This window comes from Sciurus carolinensis, chromosome 7 (genome assembly GCF_902686445.1).
Source record: "Sciurus carolinensis chromosome 7, mSciCar1.2, whole genome shotgun sequence".
NCBI lineage: Eukaryota > Metazoa > Chordata > Mammalia > Rodentia > Sciuridae > Sciurus > Sciurus carolinensis.
Genome location: NC_062219.1, coordinates 111,655,467 through 111,669,353, shown reverse-complemented (window position 1 = coordinate 111,669,353; position 13,887 = coordinate 111,655,467). Strand labels below are relative to the sequence as shown.

Sequence of the window (13,887 nt, the reverse complement as noted above, 5' to 3'; positions counted from 1 at the left end):
GGGGTGACGCGGGGAGGTGGTTCAGGAAACGCATGGTGGAAACTGAGGACGGAAAGGCCCTCTCTGGGCACCTACAGGAGTCACTGGAACTCCCCTGAGGCCTCCTACTGACCCACACCTTTCTCCAAGATGTAAATAGGGTGCTAGAGACAGAAAGGGTCCAGGCCTTCACAGCCCCAAGTTGGGTGCCAGCGCCACATCCAGCGCTGAGTGACAGGATGTGGTAGGTGTCCCTGATCTCCAGGGGGGTGGCTATTAAAAAAGAAATCCTTCTGGAGAGGAGAGGCAGCCTGGGTGGAGGGGCGGGCGTTGTCTCATGAAGGCAGAGCTTGGTTTTAATTTCAGCTCTGGATTACTACCACTTGGTTACCTTGGGTAAATATCTCAGACGCTCCAATGACTCATCAATAAAATGGGAGTACACAGCTCCCGGTAGTGCCCAGGGAGGAGCTGGGCCGGTGGAGAGCACCACTGAACAGGAGCAGCCGCCATTCCTGAGGTACAGCTATGCAGTTCAAGGTCAGACACCAGGGCTGCAGGCCCCTTCAAGCCCTGCATTGACTTACCCACAAATCATCAGGCCTCAATCAGAATGAGGCACTGCAAGCAATGATGCTCCTGTGTTCCAACACTTTTTTTTAAAAACTAGACAACCCTAGAACTTGGTAGCCAGGGGACCCCGGCTCTGAAGATCAGTCCACAGAGGTTCTTTTTTTCATCTTGCAACAGGATTTGGGAACCAGCAGAGTTCTAGTGCTTGGCTCAGAGCTGGGTGGACTTATTCTGGCAGGGGAGGAGGACCTCCCTTCAGCCCTTGACCTCCTGCTGCTCTGAGCACAGATCTCAGCTTCCTGTTTGCTTCTGCTCAGGCTGGGGCAGGCCCTGTGTAACTTGTTCTAAAAAGCCTGACCCCCATCTCTCTCTGATCCCTCACCTACCTCTGTCCTAGCTCCCTGCTCAGTGGCATGGGCCTCTTGACCCCACTGGAGGGCCCTGTGCAGGCTGTTCCCAGCCTGGAACACTTTTCCCTCAGATTTCTGTGAGGATCACACTCTCACCTCCTGCTCCCAGCTCGGATGCCACCCCACCCTCCTGACCTCGTCTCACTTTAGTTTTCATCACTGTCTGATACCCTCTTCATTTTTTTCTGTGCTGGGATTGAACTCGGGGACTCACCCATGCCAGCAAGTGCTCCAACTCTGAGCTACATCCCCAACCCTTTTTATTTTGTTATAGGGTCTCACTAAATTGCTCAGGCTGGCCTCAAACTTGCCTTCCTCCTACCTAAACCTTCTGACAAGCTGGGATTACAGGCCTGTGTCACTGTACCTGGCTCTTCTTTCTCTTTCTTGCTTTTTTCTCCCACTAAAAGCAAGTCTGAATTTACTTCCAAGCAGAAACTGTCTGGTGCTTGCCACAGTCTTAGCGATAGAGCAGTACCCGTTGCTCAGTGTATCAACAAATCAGCAGGGCCTTAATTAAAAGGGAGGGTTGGCTCTGCTGTCATGATTTTCACATGACACTTTTAGTTCTTGGTAACCAGGGAGCCCTTTGTTGGTACCCAGCTAAGCCCAGCATGCAGAACCTGTCTGAGCACTCTGGGGATGAGGATGGTCCAGATTTGGGTTCTGCTGGCCTTTCTGCTCTGTGTAAGAGGTCAGACTAGTGATAGGGCACCCATGCCATGCTGGAAAGGAAATTTTTTTAAGTAGAATCTTCCAGAGCTTCCTATCCTTTGTGAAGTACTTTTTAATAAACAATTACAACCACAATAGCTCGTGTCTTCACACTGGGCGGGGACGGTGTCCTGGGCCCACTTCTGCTTCCCCTAACCCACGTCTCCTTGTATCATGTAGGGACCAGACCAGGTGGCCCAAAGCAGCTCAGCTACTCAGCCTCCAGCCTTTGGTCCTCTGCTTCAGCTTACTGGAGGTTCTGCTGGCCCTCTGAGTGTGCCAGCTGCGTGCCTTTAGTCCACGTGGGTTCCTGGGTGGACCCAGGTTGGAGCTGGTTAAGGGCGTAGGTTCGGGCTGTCCTGAGGGCAGCTTCCAGGTCAGCAGTGCTTCCAGTGCCCTGGGCCACTACGCGAGAGCCCCAGGCCTTGCCCCCCATGTGGCTGCACACAGCCAGCGCCCACTCCTCTGCTGTGAAGGTGGGCGTGGCACCCTGTGGACAGAATCAGAAGGGGAAGGGATGCACAGCAGCCTCACCGCCAGCATGCATGCAGAGGACCTGCAAGAGTGGTATCTCAGGGGTCACAGCCCTTCTCTAGCTGGGCACATAGTGGGGCAGTTGGTGAGGTGACAGGAAAAGTGCTTGGCTGGGAATGTGTGCAGAGGTTGATGAGCATCTGGGACTTGTGGTGGGGAAGTGAGGCCTGGGAGGGTGGGAATCAGGGAGTCGCAATTTCTTCTGGGGCAGGAAAGGCTATCTTTAGGGGAAGGAAACTGCCCTATGTTCATTCTGGGATGTCCACTGGGTCACCTCCACCCAGCCAGCCCTGGCCTTCTTGTCTGACAGGAATAAAAGACACAGAATTAGAGAGCTGGACAGGAGCTGCCAGGGCTAGGGTGCTCTCCTGCTCCCTTACCTGGGCCACCTGGCAGGCACACAGCACACTGCCCACTGGCTGGGGGCTGAGAAGGAGCACGGATGTGCTGGGGGCCCGCGCGCACAGCTGTCGCACCACCTTCACCAGCACCTGGTGAGTGAGGACACGGGCACTGCATAGCTTCCTAGACTCCCAGATGCCTCCCAGCCAGGCCTTTGTCCTCCCCCGACACTGAGGTAGCCCCCTGCCCGGTGCCAGCACTCACTGATAAGGACTCAGTGGAGACTGTGTCCACAATCAGAGGCCCCTTTGAGTGCCGCTTCAGCAGCTCCTCAGATTTCTTTGCAGCCTGTGGAGCAGGGAGGACAGTAAAGGGGTCAGGCTGAGAGCCGGATTTCCCATTATTCCCCACTTAGAAGTGAGCCCCCGTCCAGCGATCCCCAGAGGGCTTCTTCTGTGCCCTCCCTCAGTGAAGGTCATCAGTTCTGAGTGGTGTTGGTGGGAGGGGCTCTGCCAAGGATGTCCTTGTCTTTTGGGTTCCACCTTTGTCCTTCCCCACCTGCCTTGGCTCCTCCCTTTCATCATAGCTCCAGGCCCCCAAAAGTAAGTCACTGAAGGTGACAGGAGGAAGGCTGGAGCACAGATGGACCAGGAGGGGACGGACCATCAAATACGGGTTGAATGGCATTAATCAAGGTAGGAAGTTTCCTGGAGGAAAAGTTGGGGAAGAGACAGTTTGGCAGAAAAAAAAGTAGGGAAATAGCTTGAGATGGCTCCTAGCTGGAGGTGAAGGGAGAAGCTGTTACAGGCCCCTCACCCCTTGCCCCCGCTGCCCCAGCCCTTTAGGGGACGGCCTCTTGGGGTTCATGCTGGAGTGCCTCTGAGCACAGGGGCGAGGTCACCCCCTTACCTGGCCCATCCCCAGCTTACGGATGGCTGTGTTGGCGCGCCGCTGCAGCACCTTCAATGTGGCCTGAAGCTCCCGTCGCTGCCACTGGGGCATCATGGCAGTGTCCACAGCCTGTGGCCAAAGTGTATCATTTTGCTTTTTGCCTGAGCCACGGCCTCTGAGGCAGGGAACAGCAGGGTCAGGGCAGACACCAGACCCACCCTGTGGATAAACATCTGGGCCAGCTGGAGCCCAAACCTACTGAAGTACTAGGTAGAGACCTAAAGGGTCCACGGAAGAGTCGGGGAGGGAACAGGACCAAAAGAGGGTTCGAAACAGCTCCATTATGGGGGTAGCCCCTACCTCAGTCAGTCGTCCCATGTCCTTGGATAGCCGCTGAGCCTCCCCCAGGTCCTGGGTGCCCCGACTCAGTCGCTCTGTGGCTGCTTCCACCTCCTGGGCGAGGCTCTGACCCACTTCTCGAGCCTGCAGAGAGGGGACAGAATGGTCAGTTTCCAAGCTTACTCTCACTTCCCTAGGACAGGGCTTGGAGCTGGTCAAGGTCAAATTAGAAAAGTTCAATAGCCAGGATTAATCAAGATGATAGCACTGGCATGGCCACACCAGTGTGCACATATGAACACTGGCTTCACTGCTTGGCATTCCTGAGCCCAGCAGTGTTGGCTGTGTGTGTGTGTCCCCTGCCCTCCTATCTGGAAGTCTGGACACCTGGAAGTCTCCTGGGCCTACGGGTGTGCTCACCTGCTTGGCCTGCTCCCCAGTGACAGCCAGCAGACGGGTGGTACCCTTGGCAAGCTGCTGCTCCCCAGTGATAACCAGGTCCCCTACATCCCCTGTGCACAGCAGGTGCCTGTGGGCAGGAGGAGGAAGGACAAAGTCAGAGGGGATTATTGGAGAGAAGGGAGAAGCCTGAGCCCCAAGCTGGGATCTGGTGCTCCAAAAACCATGGAAAGGGAAAGATCTAGGCCCCAGGATCAGGGCAGCAGAGGAGTGACTCACGTCCCACAGCACAGCTCCACAGAGGTTTTCAGGGCAGCCTGGCAGGCAGGGTCCAATGCACGGGCCACGGGCACTCCCACTGATACCACCCGCACAGGGTCTGGGTATATCTGAGGGTTAAGAGGGGACAGGCCTGTAATTGCCTGTAAAGAACAAAGAAGAAGCCTTCTGGGTACGCCTGAAGGGAGCAGGCTATCTCCACCCACTGACCTCATCCAGAGAGCGCAGGCCAGGGATGTGGGCAGTGAGTGCCAGGGGCACTTCCTCCATGTAGACTGCCTCATCCTGCGCCACAGCTTCCCGGACAGTATCTTCTACTCTCCGTAGCTGCTCTGGGGTCAGTGGGCCCTGGAGGATGGAGGGAAATGGCATGGAAACAGACATTAGCCTTATCCTTGTAACTGATGCATTAGGGGCAGTCAACATTCACTGAACTATCCCCAGGTTCTACGATGGTGGCTGGCACAGAGTAGGTACTCGATAAATATTGGTAGAGAAACAATTCTTTTCCTTAGAAAGCCACCTGGGAGTTGGGCCTAGTGGAAGCTGAAGCCCTTTCACTGGGCACCAAAAATTGATGAAAATAGTAAAAAGGAAACTCTGTCCTCAGGGGGCTTACAACAGCAGGCCCAAAAGGAAGAAATATGGATGGGCTGCTGCAGGGATCAGCAAGCAGGATTGGGAGTAGTCAATGAGTGCATCCTGTGGAAGGGTCAGAGCAGCTGTGTACAGAGCGGGTAGTGAGCAGAGAAGAGAAAAGGCAGCCCAGTTTAAGCAAGAATGGCTAGGGTGACAGCAGTAACAGGGCAGGTGGGTGGCTGGAGGGGAAGGGGCTGTCCCCAGCTGCAGGGTCTTCAGAACCCAACATCAGAGCTGGGAGAGGCCCACTGCCCGGTCTGGTCAACCCTGGCACACTAGACTGGCTCTTAAGCAAGAAGGTTGTCTTTCTGTGCCTGGCTCACCTGGGTGGCCACATCAAAGCGCAGTCGTTCTGGGTTGAGATGGGAGCCCCGCTGCTCTGTGTTGGGGCCCAAGGTCTGACGCAGTGCCCAGTTCAGGAGGTGGGTGGCCGTGTGCTTCTCCATGCAGCCCAGACGCCAGGCCTGTAATGCTTTTGTCATCCAGGGTCCTGGGTGAGGATGGGGTGTGGGGAGGTTGAAGGGGTCACAGGATATTGAGCATAACTGGAGTGGGGTCCTTACCTTATCCACATGCAGCTGCACCTGGTCTCCCACCTGCAGGCATTCAGGGGCCACTGCCTCATGCAGGATAAAGCCCCCATAGACTTGGGCCCGGGCCACAGGAAACAGCACATCCTGAGGGGAAGGCAGGGCCAAGATGCTGGAGTAACTGCTTGTCATCTTCTCCCTCCCTTTTGCCCCTATCCAGGCTGATTTTGACCTCCACAGTAGTTAGCCTGGGATGGGGAACACTCACCTGCTGTCCTGCCCGCACCAGGTAGCCACGGTCGGAAGCCTGACCCCCCTGTTCAGCATAGAAGTTGGTCCTGTCCAAGAGGAAGCCACAGCGCTGGCCTGCCCCCACGGAATCCACGGCTGTCCCATTCTCTGCGTATAGCCGCAACACCTGGGCCTCACAGGTGCCAAACTCTGCCAGGGTGCAGAAGGGTTATCTGTGGTAGGCAGGGGCTGGGGATGTGGGTGTGTGACTTGAGGCCAGCAGGCACCCCGTCGGGATTGCAGCGACCCCTGGTGGCTAGCCTGGGGAATGCACAAGGGCTGGGAGCCATCATCTTAGATGTCCTTCCCAATCATGGTTAGGCAAGTTTGTGGCCACCTGCCTGGGCCCAAGCTCTCACCATAACCCCCGCCAGGCTGCAGGGAGTAGCTGTACTTGGGGCTGTCATCAGTGCGGGGCACCCCTTGGCGCTGCAGCTCCCCCAGTGCATGGATGTTGAGGTGCAGCCCCTGCTCTTGCTCTGGCTCCGTGTGCCGTGCCCGGTACTGCAGGATGGTGCATGTAAGAAATGGGTACAGAGAACACCATGGGGCTTGAGCCGTGAAGAGTCCTGTCCCATGGACTCTGCAGCCCCCCTCTTGAATAAGACCTCAGGGCTTGGATGGCTGCTAGAGACCTGGGCTGACTGGTGGACCCTCCCTCATGCAGGCTCCCTGGGTTCAGGCCTCCCTACCCACCACCCCTGGAGGCCTCCTCTCTAGGACCCTGTGCTGGCCTCTCCTCTTCTGATTCTCTGTCCAGCTCACTGCCAACTAGTGTTCTTCTCCCTAGGTTCTGAGCAGGGCCGAGGTTTCTGTTCCATCATTGCCATGGGTAAGGGACAGACTCTAAGCATCTAGATTCTTCTCAATAGCTATAGCTCTAGCCCCAGGAACTCAGGGCTGGGGAAGAGGTTGACATGTCCTAAAACAACCCAGAACAGGGGTGCCCCAGCCTGTACCTGGGCCTCCTCCTGGGCCAGTCGTTCCAGCCCAGCAGAGTCCAGCTTCACCCCCTTCTCCTCCAGCATCAGCTCTACCAGGTCCAGGGGGAGCCCCAGGTCGCCAGACAGTGACAAGGACCAGGCCACTTGGGCTTTGAGGAAGGAGGACACAGTGTTGAGGAGGGATGGGGTAAGACAAAGGAAGGGGAGAGACCTGAGGGAGAAGTAAGGGGCCAGGGCTTTTCTAAGCACAGGGATAACCATGTGCCAAGCACGAGTGCTCCCTCCCCACACGAGAGACTCCCAGGTGAGGGGTCACCTTCAAGCTTCATCTTCAAGGCTTCAATATCCCATCAAGAGATGGGATATTTAGAGGAGTGGGGAAGCTCGGCCTGAGCATGCAGGCCACCTTGGATCACAGGGACACGGGGCAGGGCTGGATGGGTAGTGCAGAGGAGGGAGAAGCAGGATGGGTTCGGGTGCTGGGAGGACAGGGAAGGAGGCATAGGGGAAGCACGATGTGGACAGGAGACACAGGACTGGCCCACAGCTCCCTCCTCTCCCCACCTCGGAGTGTCGGGGAACTGCTCACATTCTGGCGAGGTACCCCACTTACCAGGGAACAAATCAGAAGGCCCCAGGCGCCTCAGAGTCCGATCAATGATCTGCCGGCCCCGCTGCAGGGAGGCCAGGAAGGCTGCCTCGTCCTCTGATACCAGGTTGGCTATCTGAACAGGCAGGACAAGAGTGGAGCTGGTCTCCTTGGAGGGAGGACCTCTCTCCACACTCTCCCATCAGTCCCTCCCTCCCCACCCAAATCTAGTACCTGGGCTGAGTTCTTCTGCAGTTCAGGATAAGTGTTTCCCTAGGGAAGGTGGAGAGGGCTGAGGAGGCATGATGGGCAGCCAGCCCACCCCGGGCCTCCCTGAGGACCCCTGGCCCAGAGGCTCAAGCGCCCTGAGGAACAGGGGAAGGGACCCATATAGGCAACTGGTTGTCCTAGGGCTGGAGGCAGAAGGGAGTCATAATGTCCGAGCTCAGTGGCCTGGGCCAGGAGCCTCCTGCAACCTCCTGCCTCTTGTAAGCAAGTGTGGCAGAGAGGATGCTGGGCTGGACATCTAGGGTGAGGAACCCTGGGTGCCCAGGGTGGTAGGGTCTTCCAGGGCCAGGGAGGCCTTACCAGCATCTCCACCACCACGGGCACCAAGCTGCCCAGGAAGCCAGGCGGCGCCCGTAAGACCTCGGTGGAAAACCGCACGGCTCGACGAAGAATCCGACGAAGAACCAGCCTAGAGGGGTTCAGAACTCAGATATGAGCCCCCAGCAGCCCCTGACTGGCAGTATGGAGAGTGGGGTCCACCCCAAAGCCCTCTCCCTTCCCCCATTCGTCCTGTGCTCTCGACCCGACCCACTGCTCCATGTCCTCCCTCCTTGCCCTGCAGCCCCCAGCAGCTCCTGCCACTCTGTGGCGCCTTTCCACACTCACGGGGCACCTGACATTCCTGGGGCGACACCATCGGCGATGCAGACACTGAGTGTGCGGATGTGGTCAGCCACCACGCGGTATGCTGTGTCTATGTGTCCCTCGTCTGCTGCTCCTACCCGGCCTGAGTAAGGGGGTGCCCCACAGCCCTGGAAAGCAGGAGAGGAGACAAGCTGTTGGCCCTGCCTAATCTGGCTGGGTGGATGTCTTCACTGATTCTAGAGCATCGGCGCTCAGCCCCAAAGTCAACCACCTCCAGAATGAGCTTCTGGAGAAGCTGCCCACATGGGCTCACAGCCAGCACTAACGATGGTGATGGTGTGATCACCTGCTGAATTTCTATTCTCAGAACTGGGTGCCTCCTTGAAATATGATGCATCCCCCAAACAGCCCTGTTCAAGAGGTATTATTATCCTTCCTTTAAAGTGAGAAAACTGAGGCCCAGAAGAGCTAAGGGACACAGGCCACAGAACTCATCGGGAGCAGATCTGACATCTGAGCAGGCCTGTCTGACACTTTCTACACATGGGAGTCCTCGCTGGATTCACCCTCTTCCCCAGCTTCATCATGTCAATAACAGCCCTGTCACTCACTGCTGCTCAAGTCAGTAACCCTGCCCCTCCCCATCTGATCCCTCAGTGGGTCCTTTTCTTCCATGAGAGCTCCCGCCTTCGCTCTGCTCTACAGTCTCTTGCCTCGCCTGCTAATGGCCTCCCAACAGGTCTCTTGGCTAGTACTCTTATTACCCTTCAGCCCACACTCCACACAGCCACAGGAGTGGCCTTTCAGAAGTGTATCTGGGACCCATCACCCCACGCCCCAGTCCTTTTCGCCACGGGTGGAATAAAAGCCTCACTTTGGACTTCAAGGCCTCATGAGATTTGATTCCTGCTTTCCTTTCCTGAGCACATGGTGCTTTGTGATGAAACTACAGCTGCTTCCCATGGAGGGATAGAATCTATTTCTCCATTCAAGTCTGAGGTTGGCCTTGTGACTTGCTCTGGCCAATGGAACATAGTGAAAAGAACACTCTCGAAAGCCTACACTTCTGCTTTCCTTCTTGGAACCTTGCTGAGTTGTGATGTGAACAAGCCCGGGCTAGCCAGCTGGATGATGATGGACACAGAGCCTACTCACACCAACTGGAAGCCAGCTAACCCCCAGAACAGAGCTGTCTCATAACTGAGCACAGAGGTATGGTGACCCCACACGAGACCAAAAGAATTTCCCAGTTAAGCCACCAAACAGCCTGCCTCAGACTCATGAGCTAAATGGTAGTCATAAGTCATGGAATATTTGGGTAGTTTATTATACAGCAAAAGCTAACTGACATGTGGCCAGTAACATTTTCTGTGATTCTACTTTAGTAGGCTGGCTGCCTTTGGTTCCTGGTACATGTCAAACCCTTTCCTGTCTCAGGGACTTGGTACCCTCAGCCTGGAATAAGCTTCCTGTGGCTGACTCCTTTTTTAGGTTTCAGTTCAGAGGTCATCTCTGGTGAGCCTTCTCCACATACCTCGTTTAATATTCCTTGGTACTCCCCTTGGTTACTATCAGCTATGTTTATTGCCTGTTTACAATTTGTAACCTAGAATCTTGTTCTTTCACATATTTATTGTCTGCCTTTCCTACTAGTGGGTAAGCGCCACCATCTCCTGTCTGTTTACAGCTATATCCTCTGTACCAAGCATACAGGACTCAACACAAAGTAGGCACTCAACTCACAGTTTTTGAATGAATGAAGGAAGGAGTTAGAAGCAACATCGAGTAACAATGAACCCTAGCCTTGTGTTTGAAACCCTAGGATTCTCAGCTGGTTACTGTCCCCATATGCTGGAAATACTCTGAATTCTCAACAAAGATGAAAAGCCAGGGGGCTGAGTGCTAATGACGGGCGGGTCAGAGAGCTTCCGGAAGGGCAGAGGAAGGCTCACCTGGTGAATGGCGTTGAGAAGCGGGGAAAAGAGGTCGGTGTCATAAGTGGAGTGCCTGCCCTGCAGCACAGCCACCAGCCTTTCCAGGCCCATTCCTGTGTCCACGTGTCGCTGGGGCAGGGGCTGTAGGCTTCCATCTGCCTCTCTGACCAGGGAAGGTGTACAAGGTGAGGCTAACCAGGATACAGGTCCGAGGGAGATGCCCAGGTGGAGTAACAAGAAGTCCAAGGGGGTCGATGAGGAGCAGGATGGTTCCTCCTCCCACCACACCCCACCGCTGCCCAATGGGACAGGACAATGGCCTTGGGTCCTGTCCTTTCTTAGACTAACTCTACCTTCACCCTTGCCTGGGCCTTTGCCTAGACCCAAATCACCTACTAGGGCAGAATTCTTTGCCCTTAGAGAGACATGTCAAGACTAGAAGAAAATCTTAGAGAGCATCAAGTTCAACTCCATTGCATCTTAGCAGGTCAGAGACTGGTTTAAATTGTCATAGACAAAGACTAGGATTAAATCAGTCATTACCTGAAAAGTGTTTAAAGATATGCCTGATATATACTGAGTGAGTATTTGTTTTTGTAAAAAGCAGATCATTCTTCTGACTGCCTCCTTTTTTACCTCTAGGCAGGAATTCTCCCCCTGCTTCAGCACCCCATTACCTGTTGTGCTGCATGAAGACCAGATTCCAAAGTTCTACCAGCTCAGGGGCTCCCACTCCACCAGCCAGGTCGTAGTGGATCTCAGTACAGGGCCCACAAGGGCCCGTGTCTCCCATCTCCCAGAAGTTCTCTTGTGGTCCAAAGGAAAGCACACGGTTGGCAGGCACCCTGGGGAGAAAGCCAGGTAAGTGGTGGGAGACAGACAGATTCAGAAGCTGGGGCACTTTTGTCATGAGACTCCCTCCTCCAAGTCCCAGCTCGGCAAGAGGAACAGGGCTGACCCTGGTATGTGCTGAGACTAAGGACCTGTGCTGGCAGTCTCTGTTTTCCAGTTTACCTGCCCTCCAGAAGTGAATATAAAGAGGGGACTGACTTACCCTAAGCTGAGCCAGATGTCCCTGCTCTCCAGGTCTGGGTCCAGTCCTGTTTTGGGATCACCACCAAAGTAGGAGACCCAAAGCCTGTCCTTAGGAATCCTGTAGACCTGAGTCAGCAGTTCCCAGGCCATGCTGCAAGCCTCTGCCTGCACAGGAAACCAGGAAGGGGGGAAGGGGAAGGTGGGTGACAGGGAGGCCCCACATATGTGCCAACCAAGCCACATGAGTTCAGGTCTTAGGTAAAGACAAAACCATTTCCATTGCCTACCTTGTTTCTGGAATAAACCAAGACCATTTCTGCCTCTGAAGTTTTTTTGTTTTTTCCTGCCCAGAAAGTTTCCTGGTTCGTCTGCTTACCTTCTTTCAAGTTCTAAAAATGAATCCCGCCTTTTCCATGAAATCCTCTACCCACCCTGCTCTGGGGTGACCTTTAATTCCAGTTAGCACCTTAACATTGCTGTCTGACCATTTATTCATACAATAACTTAAAAATCCATTAGACAGGAGGTTCAGTCCCTGCCCTCTAGGGACTTAACGATCCAATTAGGTAAGTGAGATATGGCCCTATTATACATGCTCACCTAGCACTTTGCCTCTGTATCTAGTATGAGGCCCTGGCTAAGCAGCCGGGGCGGCCCCCTTCTTGACTGATCTCTGATCCTTTCTTAACTCCAGAGTTCCCTGGTGACTCACCTTAAAATATTCACCTCCAAAGGCCCAATTTCCAAGCATCTCAAAGAAGGTATGATGGGAAAGGTCTCGACCCACATCTTCCAGATCGTTATGGCGTCCTCCAGCTCGCACACATTTTTGGCTGTTGGTTACACGCCGGAAGCCTGCCATCTCACTTCGAGGATCCACAGTGCCCAGGAAGATGGGCTTGAACTAGAAGCACGTGAAGGGAGAAGGCAGTTATCTCCTCAGAGGGAAAAGTGGAGAGAAGATATAGCAATGGCTGTTCTGCCTGAAGGCCGATTGTGACCCTAGAGTATAGTGTGGTCTTGGCTTAGGGAGACAACCTGGGGGGCCTGTGGCAGCCATCTCTGGTGTGTGTGAGGCAGAGCCAGAGACCCTCTGCTAGTGAAATAATCAAGAAGGATAAATGTATTGGTGGCTGGAGACAGTGCACTGAAAGGTGGTGCCTTCATCTTAGCTTCTTCAAACACATTCAGTAACTTAAGGGAACAAAACTGATCACAGGCCAGGTGTGGTGGCGCATGCCTGTAATCCCAGCGACTCGGGAGGTGGAGGCAGGAGGATCACAAGTTCAAGACCAGCCTCAGCAATTTAGAAGGGCCCTAAGCAACTTAAGGAGGCCTTTGTCTCAAAATGAAAAATAAAAAGGGCTGGGGATGTAACTCAGCAGTAAACACCCCTGGGTTCAATTCTCAGTTCCAAAGCAAACAAAACCCAAACGGTTCTGGGCACTGTCCAAACTATCAGCATTTAGTAGGCTTTTAAGGTAAACCTTCCACCCCATCTTCAAATTATAGATGAGAACAACAAAGTCTAGAGAGAGTAAATGCTTGCTCAAAATCAAACACTTAGAAAATGCAGTTACCTAGAACACACTTGGTGCTCAATAAACATTATTTAATGGACAAGTTATCTTTACTCAGAGCCCCGCTGGACTCCACACCTGCTATTCTGGGACCTAAAACTCCATCCCTGACCGGAAGTCCAGTCAGGTCCTCTCCAAACCCTAACTAGGCCTGAGCTCCGCCCCCAATCGGTTCATCCAACTACGCTCCGCCCCCTTTCTCTCGAAGCTGTGAGCTCCACCCCTCACTTCTTTTGCCCAATCTCGCAGCGCCTTCTCCGGAAAACTGACGAACTCCGCCCCCGATGAGTACAGCTCCGCCCCCACCTGGTTCATGCCGGCGTTGACAAACAGCAGACTGGGGTCGCCGCGGGGCCGCACGGAGGCCGAGGGCACCAGTCGGTGGCCGTGGCGATCCCGGAAGAAGCTCAGGAAGGCGTCCCTCACCGCGGAGCTCTGGGCTGGAGGCGGCTCGGTGGAGGCCGGCCGACGGCTGGGGTCCTGCAATGCGGGCGACCTTCGAATGGGCCGCCGCAGCCGCCGGGCTACAGCTGCCACCGGCGCAGCCATCGTAACTCTGGGCAGCGGCCTCACGGGATCAAAGAGTGACGTGAAAGGAATCAGTGCGTTTCCTACAGCGGCCCCTGACGACGGGAGGACTCAGGACAGCTTCTGCCGCGGATGGAAGTGGTTGGAAAGGAAGGGGACGCTGGCAGAAGTCGGAGAGCACAGCGCCTGGCACACAGCAGGCCCTCGATTCACTTAGTATTGAACAAATATTCATGAAGAGCTCTCCTCCTATGTGTTAGTCATTGATTTAGGCGCTTAGGTACATTAGTAACAACATTAATAAAATGCCCAGTCCTCTAAAATCTATATTCTAGCAGTAGTTGTTATGCTTATTGATTTTGCAAGGTTATGAATGGAGTTACAGTGAAGAGGTGTGAACGCAGTTTCGCCTGTGTGTGTGCTGTGTGTTTTTCCAGGCTGAGGGAAGAAGGTAGAGAATGCTAAGAAGATAACAGCATTCATC

General features: G+C 54.5%; 1 protein-coding gene across 2 annotated transcripts; it reads right to left on the bottom strand.

The window, feature by feature from the left end:
• Positions 1–1,743: 1,743 nt before the first annotated feature.
• Aars2 (alanyl-tRNA synthetase 2, mitochondrial) lies at positions 1,744–13,445 on the bottom strand. Of its 2 annotated transcripts, none has more exons than XM_047558005.1 (22): positions 13,182–13,445; positions 12,008–12,199; positions 11,315–11,460; positions 10,938–11,105; positions 10,279–10,468; positions 8,348–8,493; positions 8,042–8,150; positions 7,688–7,726; positions 7,478–7,589; positions 6,880–7,013; positions 6,280–6,424; positions 5,898–6,070; positions 5,663–5,776; positions 5,423–5,563; positions 4,671–4,808; positions 4,461–4,570; positions 4,203–4,311; positions 3,804–3,926; positions 3,462–3,572; positions 2,817–2,900; positions 2,591–2,701; positions 1,744–2,166 (listed from the first exon to the last, which is right to left on the bottom strand). In XM_047558005.1, the coding sequence occupies exons 1-22, from the start codon at positions 13,422–13,424 to the stop codon at positions 1,924–1,926; spliced, it is 3,081 nt and encodes a 1,026-aa protein (XP_047413961.1). In that variant the 5' UTR covers positions 13,425–13,445; the 3' UTR covers positions 1,744–1,923. The 2 variants fall into 2 exon arrangements, with proteins under 2 accessions (XP_047413961.1, XP_047413962.1); XM_047558006.1 differs by having other exon boundaries at positions 10,279–10,423.
• Between the last annotated feature and the right edge of the window lie 442 nt (positions 13,446–13,887).